The sequence below is a fragment of the Osmerus mordax genome, chromosome 23 (assembly GCF_038355195.1).
Source record: "Osmerus mordax isolate fOsmMor3 chromosome 23, fOsmMor3.pri, whole genome shotgun sequence".
Lineage (NCBI taxonomy): Eukaryota > Metazoa > Chordata > Actinopteri > Osmeriformes > Osmeridae > Osmerus > Osmerus mordax.
This window is the reverse complement of record NC_090072.1, coordinates 1,627,043-1,646,777: the sequence shown is the minus strand read 5'-3', so window position 1 is coordinate 1,646,777 and position 19,735 is coordinate 1,627,043. Positions and strand designations below refer to the sequence as shown.

At 44.0% G+C, this 19,735-nt stretch overlaps 2 protein-coding genes across 4 annotated transcripts; both read right to left on the bottom strand.

Moving 5' to 3' along the window:
• Positions 1-9,974: 9,974 nt before the first annotated feature.
• si:dkey-6n21.13 (P2Y purinoceptor 3) lies at positions 9,975-13,881 on the bottom strand. 2 transcript variants are annotated; one of them, XM_067261609.1, is made up of 2 exons: positions 13,605-13,881; positions 9,975-12,009 (listed from the first exon to the last, which is right to left on the bottom strand). In XM_067261609.1, exon 2 carries the CDS (start codon positions 11,839-11,841, stop codon positions 10,408-10,410), a length of 1,434 nt encoding a protein of 477 aa, XP_067117710.1. In that variant the 5' UTR covers positions 11,842-12,009; positions 13,605-13,881; the 3' UTR covers positions 9,975-10,407. The 2 variants fall into 2 exon arrangements, with proteins under 2 accessions (XP_067117710.1, XP_067117711.1); XM_067261610.1 differs by having other exon boundaries at positions 9,975-12,006.
• A 534-nt stretch (positions 13,882-14,415) lies between these two features.
• si:dkey-6n21.12 (schwannomin-interacting protein 1) lies at positions 14,416-18,796 on the bottom strand. 2 transcript variants are annotated; one of them, XM_067261446.1, is made up of 7 exons: positions 18,173-18,796; positions 17,412-17,673; positions 16,974-17,143; positions 16,704-16,791; positions 16,176-16,316; positions 15,717-15,837; positions 14,416-15,642 (listed from the first exon to the last, which is right to left on the bottom strand). In XM_067261446.1, exons 2-7 carry the CDS (start codon positions 17,643-17,645, stop codon positions 15,542-15,544), a joined length of 855 nt encoding a protein of 284 aa, XP_067117547.1. In that variant the 5' UTR covers positions 17,646-17,673; positions 18,173-18,796; the 3' UTR covers positions 14,416-15,541. The 2 variants fall into 2 exon arrangements, with proteins under 2 accessions (XP_067117547.1, XP_067117549.1); XM_067261448.1 differs by having other exon boundaries at positions 18,442-18,796.
• Positions 18,797-19,735: the final 939 nt, after the last annotated feature.

The following is a 19,735-nucleotide window of genomic DNA, read 5'->3' as shown; positions in this document are numbered from 1 at the left end:
AAATTTGGAGTTTTGCAAAGATTGCCGCATTAGTATTTGTACAAAAAAAAGAATAAGTGATTCTATGGTATACTGGAAAACAATGATAAACATTTCATAAGTTTTAAAGGCTTTTAATGGTCAAGTTAGGTCAGTATATGCACAGTCACTTTTTATAGCAAATCAGTGTGCTCTGATTATCCAATCGGAATGATGAGTTCACCTTACTAGTACTCATTCACACTTTCCGAAGAGCAGATGATATGACTTAGTGAAATGATGTTAGCTGGCCGTTTTGAGCCAGGGCCCCATACAGTGACACCTGGGAGTTTTGTGATAAGCTTTTATTTTTTGCCAATTAAGCTTTTATTTAAAATGCATCTGATCACTCTGCAGAATAATCTAAAAAACAATGTAAATCAACACCACAACAACCGAAGATGCAAACTTTGAGAAACACAAAATGTCACTGCCAATGCTTTTGGCCCTGAGCAGCGAAGCCGACAGAAGTCATGTCTGAGCTGGGAACATCTCTTTCACAAGCCTCTCCAAAATATGAAAAACTGAATATTAACCGATATTACAGCACAGGGTTTATATATCTGAAGTATGATGACGATACAACAGTTTATCAGTTCAACACTTTATTACAATGCAGCAGGGTCAATTACTTGCTCCATCCGAAGTTTCACTGCAGCAAGATCAAAGTTATTCTAAAACACAGTAGTTATACTGCTGTTAAATATGAAAACAGTTCTATAGCGTTTAACAAGAAAATGGATGTTCTCAATGAGGTTCTATATTTTCCAAGTGCATTATTAGGTTATAATCGATGGAAAGTATAATTGTTAACTACCATTAGAATCACTGCTATGAAATACCAAAAACTATGATAAATTATCCTTAATTCTTGCACAATGAACATCCATATACACCAAAAACCCTGTCCAGATACCTTACTGCTGGTTCGATGATGATGACACTGTGGGTCTGACTGGAGCAGCACAGTCTTTACTGGCAGTCTAGAGACCAGTACCAGTAATGATGTGCTGCTAATGCCAGGCACACTGACGGAACCATACCAGGGTTCCATAGAACGCCGTTTCGGAACACGGGTTTAGAATCGGAATTCAATTGTTTTGTTCTAATAGACGTGGGGATTCCGAAGCCTCCCAGTGGCAGCACATAATGATTTGAAGTTGCTTTTGAGATACCTTCAAAACATGATATGCTGCTAAAGGGGTTCCTGGATAGGGGGTGTGTGTGAGTGGCTGTGTGAGGGATGGAGGGGGATCCTGGGGAAAACCTCTCCATGGTGGTCAGGTAGACACTGGACTGTGGAGACAAAATGATGAAACAATATTTAGAAACAGCAGTGAATTTTTAAAATAAAACTGATATAAAGTCATCTTTCAAAGCCTGAGCTGTATGCAGAGCTGGCTCAGACTAAACCACAAAATGTAGGCTAATGTGATAATGTTATTTTCACACACGAGTGACGATGCTTCTAGAAATGTCTGCATGGAGTGTGGCCTAGTAATTCATTAACACAGATGCAGTAGGTGTATATTTAAACCTGGTTTTCAGCTTCATAATCAAATAACAGAAAAAAAAAAGGATAAATAATTAAATAAAAGGCCATTTATTTTACAAAGCAAGGCCATGATGGCACTGTATGTAATTTGATCATGCTCATATTTTAAAACACTAAATAACTCTTTTTATAAACTTTAAATTATTATAGAGATGACACACAAAATGGACGATAGCCAAGGGAACAAAATGGCAGACGAATAGGACCTACTGTAAACCACACCTGGTGATTACAGCCATTTACATCATTTTTTCTCCATCAGAATGTTCAAAATGCTGTCCTTAAAAAAAAATTATTTAAAAAAATATTAATTCATTCAAATTATACAGACCTATATTTACAGTATTCCTAAACCCTAAACAGTTCCTTTTTAACTCTTGTTTGTAGTTTAAACTTGACGAGCCAACCAGAAATACAGTAAGCTCCCACACACACAGACACTAACCCTAATAACAGAGACCAGTTGCACTTTAATAAAATCCTTGAAAGAACAAATAAATTGATACAAGTCTATGACATAAAAAACAAAACAAAAAAAAGGCCACAGCCACTGACTCTTAGCCTAACTGTTCTGTCAAACATGTCTTTCTCAATAAACACTGAAAGCACAACATACTAGGCTGCCAAACACACACATCGAGAGACAACGTGTTGAAACGAATGCAATTAACTCGATACTTGTAATTATGCCCACTGCTAAAACAATAAAACAACAACATATTGCCTTGGTCATAAACCCAAGTCAGTGTAAACTAGACATGAGGACTACATTAAACTACAATAGGTCAGACCAACCACATTTTAAAAATCAAAACAAGACAATAAATAAGGACAAGCTAAAGGCAAGCAGCCCAACAAACAACTAAATAACTGGAAATGAGCCAAAATACGACATTCAGGAATATGAGGTTAAAAGCCTTGTAGATCACCAGTCAAATTCTAACAGTGAAGCGTGGGTATCATCGAGCATACTGTCATTTTTCGTGGTGTTTAATCTTTTAATTTTTTCCCGTTTGTGAATTGGTGTTCATGTTAAGTTGACTCAAAACAACCCCAGACTAAAAACGTTGCAAAATAGAAGTAGAGAAGCAGCATCGTTATGTCTCTTCAAGACAAGATTATCACACTTCGTACATGGTTGTGTGTGTTAGAAAAGACAGTGATAGAGTGAGGGGAGAGAGAGAGAAAGACTGCAGAGGGCTTTGACAGTCACTTGACCTTGACATGAACAGGTAGTGATGCGCCTGAGATCAGACACACCCCCCTAAAACATCAGGAGGAAGGCAATTAAAAAAGAGAGAGAGAGAGGTGAGGCCTTCTGTAGGAGTGGTGAATTATGAAAAGGGGGGGTGGGGGGGTGGAGGAGAGGGACGGCGGTTTGCAGTCGTAGCACATGACTGGTATGACCCTTGAAGTTGAACTCTGCTGCACACACACACGGCTACAGACACGAGGTACCTAGTTTCATCAGCACACGTGAAGCATCTGAGAGGTGATCTTTCTAACAGGTGGGAGAAGAAGGAAGGGTCATCAGTTTGGGGCATTGTTAGGCTTCTAAACTCTTCAAAGAATATTCTAGAACCCTTAAACAGTATTCTAGAACCCTTAAACGGTATTCTAGAAGCATCTTGAAACACAAGGCCTATGAAACCAGGAAATCGACAGTTCATGACAGTCCTAACTAATAGAATATACAGTGTTATATATATATTTATCTAAAAAAAATGTATACACATCTTTAGTAAATATTTAACAAATGAATATCTTTTTTGATCCCCACCCAATGAAAAACACTTCTGTGGGGGAGGCAGGGCAGGCAGACAGTCACACCACGCCTAATGTGGTGTGCTTAAAACTTTTACTCTTTATAAACGCTGGATTACACAGAAATTAGGATTACATTTTTAAAAAGAGCATCAAAAAAATCATACTTTTTAAATCGCCACACTTAAAATAACACAAATGTGAATTTATCTAATTATGCTAAACATGAGACATTTTCCTGATTACAGTGGGAACAAATGAAGCTGCTGAAAGAAAAAGGCGGATGGATAATCGACTTTCTCCCGATTAAAATGTGACCGAACATTTAGGCTAATCAACATCAAAGGAAGCACATTGAGGAGTGTCTAGAACAACACAACTGTCATCTGCAGACCTAGCTACGTAGGAAAGATGATAACTCACTTCACTGTACAACACATACTCTCACACACACACACACTAAAGTGGGGGTCACATTATTAGAAATCTTAACAAAGCATTTTGAACGGGGAGATCTCGTCAGCATTGAAGCAGTAACATTTTGATGAAAGGAGTCTCTAATTTTCTGCCTCGTTGAAAAAGAGTGGAGAGGGAGAGAGAAAGCGTGCGCGAGTGAGAGAGAAGGGCTGAAAAGGGGGGCAGAGAGAGTGAGGGCGAGAGAGAAAGAGAGAGAGGAAACGAGAGAGAGAATAGGGTTGGAAAAGTGGCAGAGAGGGTGAGGGCGAGAGAAGGAGAGAGAGACGGAAGGAAGGAAAACGAGACGAAGAGTTGCAAGAAAAGCTCTTTTTCTCTTCAACTGGCCCGGGCTTGTCTACCTAGTCACATCAGGGGCCATTTTATATATGAAGAACAAACGAAGAAGACAGCTTCCTTACCTCCACTCCTCCAGGCTCTGATAGTATTATTACAGAAAGGACAGAAGAAGACAGAGGGGGGGTGGGGGGGGGGTCTGTTAGAAAATTAGCCCAATTATGAAAATAAAAAGTAAAATATTATGAACAATCAATCAAACCAACCAATCACAGCTCTCTAATTCATCAACTCAAATGCACGTCTTAAGTGCTGGTCTCGTAAAAGGGATGCACCTAAAAAAACCTTTTTCTTTTCTTTCTTTTTTTTTTTTTAAAGTCTTGTCTAGTCTTTGACCCTGCCTTCCACCTCCCCACACCCATCATTCAAAAAACTTTGCTCTAACTCAACAGAACACTACTAAAATAGTACACAGGTCAGTGTCACCAAACCCTGAAATAAATATAAAATAAAACGATCATAAATACTAAACACAAAAACATCAATGGGCATCCCCAGGCATGTTTCAGAAGAAGTAAAGAGGAAGAAAAATCAGCCATTAGGAAAGCTGGTGGGGGCCTTTTAATAGGCAAGGAGGGCAGTTTGGTTTCTGTCCCAAAATATGTCACAAAACCCATTTGGTCCTCCACTTGCTATCCCATAATAACCCCCACAACCTCTCATAGTTACCCACACTCTCTAGTCTCACCTTCAGACCCCAGTCTTGTTCAGTGTGCAGCCTCGGCTATGCAGTAGCTAGTGAGAGTGACTGGGGAACTTGGTAGGCATAAAAAGCAAAAGGCTGTAGCCTTTTTCCCTGGCCATCACTTTCTACAATAAAAATGAACATTTTCGGAAGCCCCGAAAAATCTGAAAAAAAATACTGGGCTCCACTGGGCCTTGGTTGAGGGTGGTGTGAAATTTGGGGCCGGTCGCTTATACCCTTGGGGGTCAAAAAATTTATTTTCTGGGGGCTAGCGTTTGTCTGGAACGAACCTGTGTTCAGGCAGCCTCCTCTTGCTTGCTGACTTGAATCCGTGCCAAGAGTCTCAGCCAGCCAGCAGAAAGAAAGAGACAGAGAAATGAGAGAGGGGGGAGAGAGAAAGAGAGAGGGGGGAGAGAGAAAGAGAGAGGAAGCGGGAGTTTCTTTTTTTTTAAATATAAATTAAAGAAAGAAAGAGAACAGACTAGACTGTAGAAAAAGAGAAGGGATATACGAAAATAATAAATAAGTGTCTTTTGTGAGTTTTTTTTTTACATTTAGTCATTTAGCATTTTTTCTTTTTTCTTCTGTGCAGTTCTGTCTCGATGAGTCCTCACACCACACCGCACCGCAAACCGACAGTGGAGAGAGAAGCCTACTAGATTAGAACAAACTAAATAAGGAACACAGAAATACAAGACTTCTTCTTCTCCCTCTGTTCTTTCTGCACTGAGCAACAGAAAAACAACAAGCACAAACTGGCGCGTCGAAATAAAAGGTGATAAATAATAACAGACGGCAAGAAAACGATTAAATATTGTCTATCGGGACTTACCCCCCCCCCCCACTTAAAGTTATCAATCTCCAGAACTGTAATAAAAATAACTTAGAAGATGTAGTAAAATAATTAGACACCGCACAGAAGGGGGCGGAATACAGGACTGGGGAGTGCTGAATGTACTGTGTCGAAGCCACAGATAGCTTTACCCAAAGGACACAGAGGCCTAAACCAGTTCTCTCTCTCCCTCTCTCGCACACACACACACACGCGTGCGCGCACTTACACACACGTGCACACGCTCATCATGAGAGCACACACACACACATAAAGAAAATGTGGAGAGACAAAGGCCGCAGTTCTAGAATCGTAAATATGTGTGTTTGGATTACAACCACAATCACAATATTCTGCCTCGACAAAGTCACACACCAATAGGGTTGGCATGGCAAGTCACATATCTTGGGTAAAGAGCATAATTCTCTTGGGTAAAGAGCATAATTTAGATTACAAGAGAGCTGCTAGTGACACGGTTACAGTCTTCAAGTGAAGAAAATTAAAAAAAATATTTGTTCCCTTCTAATCGTCGGAGTTTAACTTGAATTCAATCATTTCAATTACAGGGGATGTTTATATTCTAGAGCATTTCGGTGGTTTGCTTAAGCCGGCAGATAAGGTTAAATATTAACCCCAGGACACATCTGTGTTGGTACACATTGCAGATATTCCCTCTGGAATAAAGCCCAGAAGCTTGCCTGTCTGTGATCCATCGAATGACACATGCAGTTATCTAGTGTATTTTAAATTATGATTTGTCCATGAGGTTGGGACTCCTGTCGAAGTTGCTACTGTGAAAGAGGAAAGCACTTTGTGCAACCAGTCAAAGATCACAGGTCTCTTGAAATCACATTCAGATCCAATGTCTCCCTCATTCTGCCTAGATAGAACACCGAATAGAACATACTGGAATAGAATAATGGAACTGTCTGTGCACATTTATTTGTGTTCTTTATTCTTCCAGAACACCTGTCCTTTTCTTTACCACAGCTTACTAGAAATATTTCTGAAGGCTGATATTGGAGGGAATTATCTTTAGGTCTGTTTGTGAGAGGGTAGACGTGAAATAAAACCAGCATATTAGACACACACAGAAACACCACCAAAAACTAAACAATGGTAAAATAATCTGAAGGCGTAAACTCTACAGAGATAGAAATGTGAAGACCTTGCTGTTCTGCTTCTAAAACTGGGAGCTGGAAATCTGCAATTCATTTAGCATTATGTTCAGTGGTAATACACTGCATGTATTAATATCATCCCTGAGCGATCAGCCTGCTCAAACGCTGATGTTGCGCTTTTCTCAAGCTGGTTGAACATTCAAATGAACATAGGGTGGCTTACAAAAGAATACTGTTCTTTCTACTTCTAACGTATCTTAACGGCTTGCAGTTACAACTATAAGTGTCTTTCACACAACGAAAAACGTGGATCTCAAGCACTATGAGTGTGAATAAAATGGGACATGGTGGACTTGTGATAAGTCACAGTACAGTAACCCTAGCAAGTACGTGGCAACGATGACGCAGATATGAATGGGACACCTAGTCGATTCTACGCAGCCGTTTTTGTATTTCAATGTCTTTTTCTTTTGTATTTGTCAGTGTTACAAATGCATGTAGACGTTTGTCCAGTCTACAATTAAGACTTTTACATCTCTGAATGTGTGAATTTAATAAAGTGTCTTAAAGCTAGAGAAAGGCCACGTTTAGCAACAAATTGTGTTATTTTGACATTCTCTTAGGATGTGTGGAATACAAAACGATGAGACATGTTGAGACTGGATATCGATTTGACAGGATTAAACGACTTAACTAACACAAAGGCGGCAATCGTCGACAGCAGCGAGACAATCATCAACATGGCCAGTACAACTTAAGGGCAGCCATTTGGGAAAATACGTTACAATGTACCTTTTTAAAGTACAAAACTGTAGGCTAACATTACAGTAAATGGCAAGAAGCAAATATGTTACGCACATTACATTGTTTGGTGCGCATTACCTGTAGCCTATTATTTTACATTATTTTTCAAACTAACCTTGACATTGAAGCATGGATTTTTATATAGTCGTTAGAAACACTTTAAATATAAAGATGGGCTGGCTAGCCAAGTTACTTGATAATTTTCCCCCCAACTATAAGATAGTTGGCATTCAACAACTATGGTAAAGGGGGTTGGGCAAGCAAAAAATGCTGACTCAGAACACTACTCGTTCATCAACGCTATTCCGTCTTTGTATTTGAAAATGTGAGTTTCACATCAATACAGAACGTTAAGTTAGGTCTGAAGTATTCAACAGCTATCCGGTTGCATCCAAGTAAATGCCTATGTTTTACAAAATAAGACTAATTTTCGTCTAGTTAGAATACTGGGGGTGGGGTGGAACCTTGAGGGGGTCGCACAAGCAATTTTAGGGAGGGCTGCAGTGTTACGGCAGACCAGCCGATAACTCACACGGGGGAGTGTCGGGTACAGCCCTTTTGTGCAGCGAAATTAAACAATTCCCCCCGTCTTTTCTGTGATACAACGTATACCACCACGCTGCGCTACATTCCTGCTGTAAATGTTGCTGGTTTGAACGCAAGTTCAGTTTCAGTCCACGTCTTTCTAATCATTGTATTTCTCTAGCTAGCTAGGTTGAGGACCAGTTAGCTAGCTATTTCCAGATCCCATCAAAGGAGGGTTGCATTACTGGAATTGTACTATTCCTATCATACACCGGTACTTAAAATAAAGTTAGCTGGTCGACTTGGAAAACTCATTATGAGACGTGGTTCAACAGCGAAAAATGGTAAAGGTTCAAATGAATAAAATATAAAGTTAAAGCTTGATGGCTTTTTGCTTGCAAGCTAACTATAGCTACCAAGTATGCATTCAGAACATAATGAAATTTGTCAAAACACTGGTAAAACTGTTAAGACATCCAGTTACACGTTAAAAAGCTTACCTTGAGTAAAATATCCTTGCGTCATGAAGAATACAAATCTTTTCGAAAATATTCCTTGTATAAATGCTTTAGAAAAATGGCAAATGAATTCACAAAAAAATGTTTTTTAACCCAGGCTCTCATTCTCTGTCAAGGAAAAGTTTGAAAATGGCGCCAATGCCTCGCCTCAGCGGCTCTACTAACACTGGTGACACGAGGCAGAGGGAAAAAAATAAATATAAATTCCAACGGTTGAATTATAATTTTTTACAACATGTATATTATGCGTGTATGATAGACTAATCAATATATGTAGTTAATTTTGCACAAAATGGCTCCTGTGATTTTTATTTAATTTTTGTTTAATTATTCAGTAATAACCGTCAAAGATAGTTCCAGTCGTGGTGCAGGACGGGAGATTATACGATCCGTTGTGTTTTGAATTTCCCAACCGGGAAGTCGAAAATGGAAAGATTTGTCGCCCCCTGTAGTAATAGGCTATCTATGAAACAGAACACATTTTCTTCGAGTTTCGCAACTAGTATGCAACCTTTAATCTGAATGCCGTTTGAGACAACTTTATTCAATTTATATGTATTTAGTTGAATATGATGGGGAGAAATCATTTATTTGGCCACGATATAGCTGCATTCTTCAGTTTCCGACATCTGTCTGTGAAACGATGGACATTAATTAGCCTATCTTACCATCCAACCTAGATCAGAAAAAACACACGTACGCGCGCGCACACACACACACACACACGTAAGAGAGAGAGAGACAAAAGTCCGGTAAGTGTCCCGTAATATTACACACACATTTCCAGAAGTCAGAACTCATCTTTCTGAAAGTCTTAGAAACACTGAGTCACAGTCTCCTGTATGTAGTTGAGCTTGTTCATGCAAACAGCAGAAACACGTCTTTCACAACCACTTTTAATCTTTCACTCCAGGGTTAAGAATTCAGGTCAACAATCTTTTTTTTCCTCTCGTTGCAGTGGAAGTCTTCATGGTCTGTCAGCCAGTGGAAGGACAGGACACAGGTTAAGTGCCTGCCTATTGGCATCAGTAGAGAGGCCACGTAGCTAAGTGATGGGCTTGTTTTTGTGAATGAGTGGAGTTCCTGGAGCTGACAGTGGTCTTCCTACCCCTCCCCTCTGTTTGTGTGTGTGTGTGTGTGTGTGTGTGTGTGTGTGTGTGTGTGTGTGTGTGTGTGTACTCAGCAGTACATTAGCTTGGTCGTTGACCTTTGGGCGGTGTTCAAATGAATGGGATGATTATTAACATTATTGCTGATCCAGTTTACAAAGCCATGACCATACACACACACACACACACACACACACACACACACAGGGCCAAAGATTTACATTCAACATGTTTAATCCAGTAAATGTGTCACACATGGTCAAAATAACAGGCAGGAACAAGTTAAACAGGAAATATAGTACTTTTTAACACCAAGAGCAGTCAAACAGAGAAACACAAAGTTGCGCACGTCATTGAAACATCAAACATGTTCGTGACCATCACCTAGTGTCATTATTAACCTGAGGTAAAACGTTCAATGAGATCGACTAAAATCTCTTCCGTTGCCATGGAGTCATCTTCCAAAAGATACAGTACACGCCCACAGATTATCACTGGCCACACCCCTTTCTTCAACTCCTCACATTGAGGATTCAAGTTGTTCTACCTCAATGTTTTACACACCACAACAAGAACCTGTATGCAGACCCTTGTCAGCCAATGAGGATGTTCCGAGCCTTAGAATGCCGGAATCCCTTAGTTCGGAAGTCTTCACGACATTCCAGTTTATTCTACCGTGAACTTGACTTTAGGTAAGGCTTTGTGTAGGTATACCGGAGTCCTTGCCTTCTTTTTCTCCTTCTTCTTCCCGTTCACCCCCTCCTCCACCTCCACCTCTCCTCCACCCCCCTCCCCCCCATCCTCGTTGCCCAGCCCAGCCATCATCCTCAGAGACCACAGCAGGCTGTGCTTGTGGTAGTTGTCGTGGTGATGGTTGCCGTGGGCGTTGCCCCTGGCGGCATGGGGGGTGGTGGTGGTGTCAGGGGGGTGGCAGCAGGGGGCGCTCTTCTCCTTGGTGAGGAAGTAGAGGAGGGCGTTGAGCCACGCGTTGAAGGAGGCCAGAGGCCGGGTGATCTTGTAGCACATGGAGACCATGGTCATGGTATGGCAGGGCACCCTCTTCGTCACCTTGAGGATGAGGAAGATGGTGCGCGTCACATGGAAGGGGAAGAAGCACAGGGCGAAGAGGAGGGTGATGGTGATGATGGTCCTGATGGATTTGCGACGCCGGTGGGCGTAAGGGGAGTGCGCGCCCAGGATGATTGACATCCCATCCCTTCCTCCTCCTCCCCCTATCACGTTGTCTCGCCTCCCCCCCCCTGCCCCCGCTCTCCCTCCCCCAGGCGTGGCGGCGGGACCCTGAGACCGCAGGGTCCTGAAGATGGTGAGAACCACGTGCGAGTAGCACCAGGCGATGATGGAGAACGGCAGGAAGAACCCCAGCAGGTGGAGGATGATCCCGTACGGAACGTACTCCGAGAACTCCCTGTCGATGGCGTCGTCCCAGCAGTTCTGGAACGCCTCCACCCCGTTGCCGTGGTTGCCCGCGTGCGGGTCGCCGTTCACCGTCACCGCCGAGCCCATCTCCCTGGTCATGTGACCCGTCTTGGCGAATCGGAAGATGGGGCAGGTAAGGGCGAACACCACTACCCAGACCAGGACGCAGGTCCCCTTCACGGCCCTCTTGGTCTCCATGGTGATGGTCCTCATGGGGTGGCAGATGCCCAGGTAACGATGCACGGAGATGCAGGTGAGGAAGAAGATGGAGCAGTACAGGTTGAAGTAAAACAGGAAGCGCACCAGGCGGCACATGAAGTCCCCAAACACCCAGTTGTCCCTCATCATGTAGCTGGCGATGAGGAAGGGCAGGGAGAGGCCGTACATGAAGTCTGTGGATGCCAGGTTCACCATGTAGATGAGCGAAGCGTTCCAGGGCTTGGTTCGTCGGAAGGAACGAAAGAGGACGATGGAGTTGAGGGAGATGCTGAAGAGGAAGGTGAAGGAGTAGCAGATGGGCAGGAAGATGTACTTGTAGGACTCGTCGATGCTGCAGGAGGACGGGACGTGGGCGGAGGAAGAGGAGGAGTTGAGGACGGAGTGGGGCGCGGCGCTGCCGCCGCCGAGACCCGTCGCCGGGACGCTTGTTTCCGCGGTTGTCATGGTTGCGCGCTGGCGTTGCCGCGGTGGTGACGGTGGTGGCAGCTACAGTGGAGGTGCGCCTGTCTCATTTTCCCATTCCCCTCTCGTCCTTCTAGAACCTTCTAGAACTGTCCGGTGGCTCTCAGAACGTTAAGATCCGCTCTCACGCTCCGGAGTTGGTTCTGTCTACTGAGCGAGAGAGATAGAGAGAGAGAGAGAAAAAGAGATGGAGTCGGAGAGAAAGAGAAAAAGTGTCAGAGAGAGAGAGAGTAAATAAGAAAGAGAGCATTTAGTTCATCGGGTCTCCATCCACTTCTCTCACATACCTGATCCCTCATTCAGTAAGTCAGGCCTGGATCAATCAAAATCACGAGTCTGTAACTCATGTACAGCCAGACCCTTACCCTGTTCCCTTATGACGACTGTATCTCCACCCCCCCCTCCATGCTATTTTTCCTGCTGTGTACCAGGATCTCTGGACACTGCTGATTCAGTTCGTTCTCACTCCATTAACTCTGCAATCAGTAACTACTCACTTCCCCTCAATCTGTCCATCCATCCATTCATTCATCCGTCCATACATCCATCTGTCCTTCCATCCGTCCACCTGTGTCCATCCATCCTTTCATCTTTTCCATCGTTACCCCCGAGTCTATAAACCTCATCCCCTCCCCACCACCTTGCGTAACACACACGCATTATAAGCAGGATGTGTGTGTGTGTGTGTGTAGTTTGTGTATAGTCTGTTTTTGTGTGCGCGTGTAGTTTGTGTGTGAGTTTGTGTATAGTCTGTTTTTGTGTGTGTGCAGTTTGTGTATAGCTTGTGCATCTGTGTGTGTGTGCAGTTTGTGTGTGAGTTTGTGTGTCTGTGCAGTTTGTGTATAGTATGTGCGTCTGTGTGCGTGTGTAGTTTGTGTGTGAGTTTGTGTATAGTCTGTGTGTGTGTGTAGTTTGTGTGTGTGTGCGCGTGTAGTTTGTGTGTGAGTTTGTGTATAGTCTGTTTTTGTGTGTGTGCAGTTTGTGTATAGCTTGTGCATCTGTGTGTGTGTGCAGTTTGTGTGTGAGTTTGTGTGTCTGTGCAGTTTGTGTATAGTATGTGCGTCTGTGTGCGAGTGTAGTTTGTGTGTGAGTTTATGTATAGTCTGTGTGTGCGTGTGTAGTTTGTGTGTGAGTTTGCGTATAGTCTGTGTGTGCGTGTAGTTTGTGTGTGAGTTTGCGTATAGTCTGTGTGTGTGTGTAGTTTGTGTGTGAGTTTGTGTATAGTCTGTGTGTGCGCGCGCCATGACTTCACACGTATGAAGGATTACAGGTAAATAGGGGTGCCGTGTCCAGACGGTTCTGGCACTGAAAAGTAAACACTGACATTGAAATGCCGGAAACACCCAATCCCATCCAGCCCACCTAAGGATCATCGCTGAGGGTAGAACTGGGTGAACCAATCACACACTGAGAGCACTGTCACAAGTGTTGAAGCATATTTTTTGGGACACTTTGTCTCAACCCTTGTGCTGCCTTTGGGTCATTGTGACCCTCCTTTTGCACCCCGACGGTGGGTCACAATGACCCAAAGGCAGCACAATTAATGGCCTTTTTTATGAATATTCTTGTATAACATTTTTGGTGAATCCTGAGTTTAAACAAACCACCCCACAACTGGTTTCATTACAACAAACAGAAGAGTCGACTAATGACGGCAATAAATGCAAGTGTACTTAGGAACGCGGCATATAAATGCCTGCATCACTGTCACAGCCGAAGAGAGGGCAAGCTGAGGAGGGACTGACCTGCTGAAACAAGATGTTCTAGTTGTCTCGTTTGGCTCCCATGGTCGGAAAACAAACAGTTGGAAGAAGAATAAAAGAAGCAGCAAAACAAAACCTTGGGTCGATTCAACAAGTCTTTCTAACAAGGGTGAGGGCAAGCAGAGAAGACAAAAGAAGAGTAAAAATAAACAAAGTCAAGATTTCAACCCCAGAAAAAACAATATGTTGAAAAACGAAATCCAAGTCATCGCTCCGTTCCCTGGAAAGCTTCTCTTGGAAAGAGGAGTCACCTTGGGCTGTCTGGTCTCCACCTGCGTCTGGTCTCCACTTGCGTCTCCTGCTGAAGGCTCAGATGGATCATCCCTCTGAAACCGTGTTTTCGAGCTGTCGTCCCTCCTTCCCCCCCTCTCCTCCCACCCTCGTTCCTTTCCTCCCTCCCTCCTCTCCCTCTCTTGCTCCTCCTTTTGTGCTGAGATAGACGTTTGGCAATACAAACTCTGACCTGCCTGGATACACTCACACCCTCTCACACACACACACACCCTCATGGGTGAACACACACACACCCCCTCACACACACACACACACCCGGGTGAACACACACACGCTCATACAAACGACCATGCACACAATATTACTCTGACGATTAAGCATCACACACAGTCTAGCATGCATGTACTATTGCACAAACTGACTAATAAACACACAGACACACACACAAGCATGTACATATAACTGTTTCCATACCAGACAAAGTCAAGCATCCCCAAACGCATCAAAAACTACAAAAATGTATCGTCACTACAAAGAAAATATCATTACAGACACGCAGTTGGCTCGATGGTTTATTGAAACCCAAACAGAGAGGCTGAACCAAACTGTTAGAAACACTGTGTTCAGGGGGCGTTGTGTGTATGCGGTGCCCAGCTCCTGTGTGTGTACACCAGTGGGGTTGTGTGTGTGTGTGTGTGTGTGTACACCAGTGGGGTTGTGTGTGTGTGTGTGTGTACACCAGTGGGGTTGTGTGTGTGTGTGTGTGTGTGTACACCAGTGGGGTTGTGTGTGTGTGTGTGTGTACACCAGTGGGATTGTGTGTGTGTACACTTGTGTCTACTGCATGTTGAATCCACATACTGTGAAATTTGCTGCCTTGAAAATAAGTTGTTTAATCTCACAACACAAGGCATGCGTGTCCCAGGCAAGCCAGAGAGCGCAGTACCTGCTTGTGCTGTTGTTTTCATCACAACAAACAGCCGGATTCCACGTATGGCTATTCCCCTTAAGAGCCCGCTGCACCAAACACTACTTATAAAAAAATAATAATTAAAACATGTTCTCAATACTCATCTGGGCTCGCTTGATCTTGCCTGGAGGAGCAATGGAGACAGACAGGAAGCTGGTCACTCCAGGCAGACCTGCGTCGACGAGCGAGGGTGAGACAGGAGGGGAACCACTTTGTCAGAGAGGAAGTCTTTTCCTGGCGTTCCCCTGACTCGTGGATGTTAGTTAGAGCTTTGTTTTAAGACAGAACCACGTTCAGTTAATTACTAGGATTAACTACACACCGATCATGTATCAGGACAAAGACTATGAAATGGTTTTCCCAACAACCGGAATAAAGGTTTAAAATCGCTTCTAAATGTTGAAATCCAACAGAGGACTGGTGCTCCACAGGAAGCAGTAGCAGCGTGATGATTAACCCTTAACCTGCCAGTTTTGTTCCCTTTCAGGGTTAACTCAAACCCTTTAAAAAAAAAATTAAAAAAAGAGCGGATACACAATTTTCTTCAATAAAAAAAACAAACACACAAAAACAATAAAATAAACCAAAGCGCTGTGCAATCAAATAATGTTAAAGTCTTTCATCTTTCTTCTTCTTCCTTCTTGGAGGGATGCAGTCTCTTCTTCACAGTGATTGTTCGGTGGAGCGGCCGGGCACAGGAAGTGAGGTGGCGGGGTCAGAGTGAGGTCATATCCTGTACCTCCAGCAGCATGGCGTCCTGCTCCGTCCTCAGCTGGTCTCTGGTCTGCAGGCGGCCCACCAGCTCGGAACTCAGGTCTGAGGAGACACAACAGTCACGCCACTGCAGTATGTATGTGTGTGTGTGTGTGTGTCTGTGTGTGACCTCTGACCTTGGATGGCCTGGCCGAGAGAGCTGTGCAAGGCTCGGAGCTCCTGGGTGCTGAAGGTCACCAGGTCACTCCTGTCCAGCCTCCTCTTCTTCCCCAGCAGGGTGTCGCTGCTCGCCGGCCTCTGGGGAGGGGGGAGGTCATCAGAATCAGAAAGGGATTTATTCGCCATGAAAGTTTGCACAGACAAGGAATTTGCTTTGGCAGGAAGGTGCATACAATAAACATATACCTAAAATTTAAATATGTGGACTAACTATACTAAGGGTACATAAACTAGCAGTACTAAGTGGGATAAATATAAGTTGCCGTAAATTACAATATAAAAATACAAATATTACAAAAAGTCATGTCTAGAAATCAAAGCCTATTCCCTCCCTCTTTCTCCTATCCTACTAATCGCCTTCCTTCCTCCCTCCCTCCCTCCCATCTTTCCCTCCCTCCCCTTTCTTCCCCCCTCACCTCCTTTTTCTGCTCGGTCCTCAGCTTGTCTCTGAGCGCGCCCAGTGCAGCCCTGACCTCGAACTTGAAGCCAGATGATTTGCTGTTGTTGCCGGTGGGAGGAGCCTGTGGCACCGTCACCGCCCCCTTCTTCCCCGTCACCTGAAGAGGGGACGGTGGCAAGGTGAACACTGAGTATGGAGCAGAGCGTGTGTGTGGAACGCGAGCGAAGAGTGAGTGAATAGCATATTTACATTTAGTCATTTAGCAGACGCTCTTATCCAGAGCGACTTACAGTAAGTACAGGGACATTCCCCCCCCGAGGCAAGTAGGGTGAAGTGCCTTGCCCAGGGACAAAACGTAATTTTGCAAGGTCCAGGAATCAAACCGGCAACCTTCTGATTAATAGCACGATTCCCTCAGCCATCTGAGAGTACGACCCCCGGCATGTGTTAGTGACAGAGAGTGTGTGTGTGTGAGGGGAGAGTGAGTGAGTGAGCGTGTGTGTGTGTGATGTTTGAATGTGTGAGAGAAAAAAAATGCTCTAACCATTTTCCTAGTGTTCTCCTCCTCTTCCTCTTCCTCACTCTCACTGTTGTTGATGAAGCACAGCTGCAGGTTCGTCTGGGTCTGGAGACTGAGGAACAGGTTCCAACAAATAAGAGATGAGACATGAGACAGGAGAGAGGAAGAGAGACAGAACACAGGAGAGAGCTCATCCAATCTCAGGTTATCAATACATGCTACTGTTGTGTGTGTACATGGATGTGTGTGTACGTGTGTGTATGTGTGTGTGTATGTGTGTACGTGTATCCTTACCGGGATGTCAGGGCTGTCACCCTGCTGGTGCTGTCCTCCTCTCCCTCCTCCCACGTCTCCCTGCTCCTGCCTCGCTCCCTCGCCTCCTCCCACGTCTCCCTGCTCCTGCCTCGCTCCCTTGCCTCCGCCCAGGCCATTGGCACCCTGCCTCGCTCCAACACACTGGAGGACTGAGGACGGAAGAATGAGGAAGGACTTATCCAGCCATCTCTCCCCCGTTGTGAGTACACAGTCTACTAGTAATGATATAACCAATAAAGTTGTTTTGGGAGGTAGCCCACTGGGTCAGTAGAGGAACAGCCAGCACAGGCTGCAGTCGACATCCAGTTAAACTCAGGTTGCCACGGTGACCGGTATGGTAACGGTCCAACCAGATGACCTCATGCCACACACACCTGTTCTGTCTGACGGTGATGACAATCACCTTTGACCTCTCACCTTCTCCTTCCTCTCCTCTTCCTGCTTCTCCAGCTCGGCGATTCGCAGGCTCAAGGCCTCCCAGTGCATGATGGGTAATCCCAGGTCGTCTTCGCCGTACCCCTCCTGCCAGACCATCGCCGCCCCCTCTGCATCCTCCTCCTCATCGCTCTCCTTCTCCCTCTCCTCCTCCTCTGTCTCGTCGCTCTCTTTCTCCTCACCCCGCTCCCTCTCTCTCTCCTTCTCTCCCTCCATCTTTCTCTGTTCTGGTTGTGAGGGGTGTCTGTGAGTCAACCAGGGGAAGATCATTAACACTGACATCATATAAACAAACCACAGGCTACGATTTAAACAATAACTTATATAACATACTATACTATAAAATACTTCTAAAACATGTGTTGTAGTTTCTCTACTTCAGAACGAATGTGCAATAGATCTATTACTTATTTTCTTCGAAATCAAACAAGTCTATAGGTCTCTTCCAACTGAGGATTCAACGACACGCAATAGCAACTGTTGTCCACGTAAACCTTAATGTATAATACATTAGCATTGTGTTACACAAGCGAGACTGGCGAGCCACTGGTTTAATCACGAAAATAAAACATTCTAAACGATTTTTCAGGCCTGCAAAGTGTATTTCCGAGCTAGAAAGCTAGGCCTTTAAGTTTAGATAAACCCGCATTGCTTAACCCGTTTTAAACCGTAAAAAACGCCTTTACGTCAACATTGACTTCATGATCGATCAATTGTGTAACCTGATACTTCTTTACACTTACCAGAATCCCCTTGGAGAAGAATAACAGGCTAGATTTCTCGCGCTGTCAAACTGGGAGGACAGTCTGTCCACATAACTTTCTCTTCCTCCAGCTAACTCTTCTGTGTTCCTTATTATTCTCCTTCCTTCTTTTCCTCCGTCTTTCCCCCTTCCACCCTTCTTTTCATTCCGTGCTTATTCACCTAAACTTTTTCTTTTTTTCCACTCAACGGGCAGAAGAATAACAGCAACGTGCGTGCACAAACGGACTAAAGTTTAAATTTTCAATACCTGCAGGATGTTTGCAAGTTTAGTCTTTGAGTTGGCAGTGTTGCGGTCTGGCACCCGGGAGAAAATCCATTCGTTCTTGCGCCAAACAATCGGAACAAAAGCTCACCAAAACTTGAGGAATTTCACGGCTTTTCTACAGAGCGGTGGTGAAGGAGGATACGGCGAAAAGGAAAGAAAATGACTAGGTGTCCAATTTCAACGTTTTCACGCGCACTGCTGCTGTTCTAACGGGAGATAGAAAACAACGTCATTGGACGAGTAATTTCTGATTGTCAAATTTTTTGAAAGAAAAAAAAAAGTTGAGAAAAATACCAATCAGGCAGCAAAGAACAGAGGATCTACATTTCATTAATAATTAAACACGTTTAGGAGGAAGTGACAAACTGCCTCGAGTTAAATGTGTATATAGGCAAGAAGTCACATGCCAACAAGTCTTTACAGGCGTGTGATAGATGGGGGTCATTCCTCCAAGACATATTCACAAACAGTCACCGCAAATAGGCTGCAAGCTAGGGCCACCGAGTGCTGTCTGAATACACAGTAGTTTTAACAACTCAAAAATGCCCTTACAGGTCACGCGAGCCTTCCAGGCCTCTGTCAAAGGCTTAAACATAGATGACGGAGTAGGCATGTTTCAGAAGTTGTGTGTGTGCGTAGGCTACTTTTGGAGTAAAACAAATAATCCTCTTGTCTCCAGAGATAGGCTATAATAATAATAACAGTGACATAAAACTGATTTCTGGAACTATACTTAGAGCCGGGACATGCTACAAGGCAACAGTGTTGTTACGTTCCTAGCAAACTTTTTTTTTTAACGTTCTTAGCAAACCCCTCTAATCCCGGAGCGATACATGATGTCATTGTATTCGCGTGTGATTTATGATGCAGTCAGGCATAGGCTATTTGTCTCACGCGCATGCCACAGGGCAGATGACACACCGTGGCACACAGCGGAAACGACCGACTTGCTGTTCCTGGGGGACTAAATGTAGTTGTAGATACTTTTTGAAAGAGACACTAGCAGAGATTTATTATTGATTCATTTAAATGTAAAGTGTTTAAAGGCTGACGGTTCCCGCACGTTCTACCTTAGGTTTAATATTATCCAAGTTCCTGTCATTTGGCAAAACGTCATAAACGGTATTATTTAGCACATTTAAAACAACAACAGAAAAGTTGCCGTGGTCGCTATGATTTATATCATGTTCTGCGGAATTTGACCTTTCTCTATTTTGAGCGTATACTGCCCTCCTGTGGATAAATGTGGAACTGCAATTTGTGTGGCCTTTAAAGT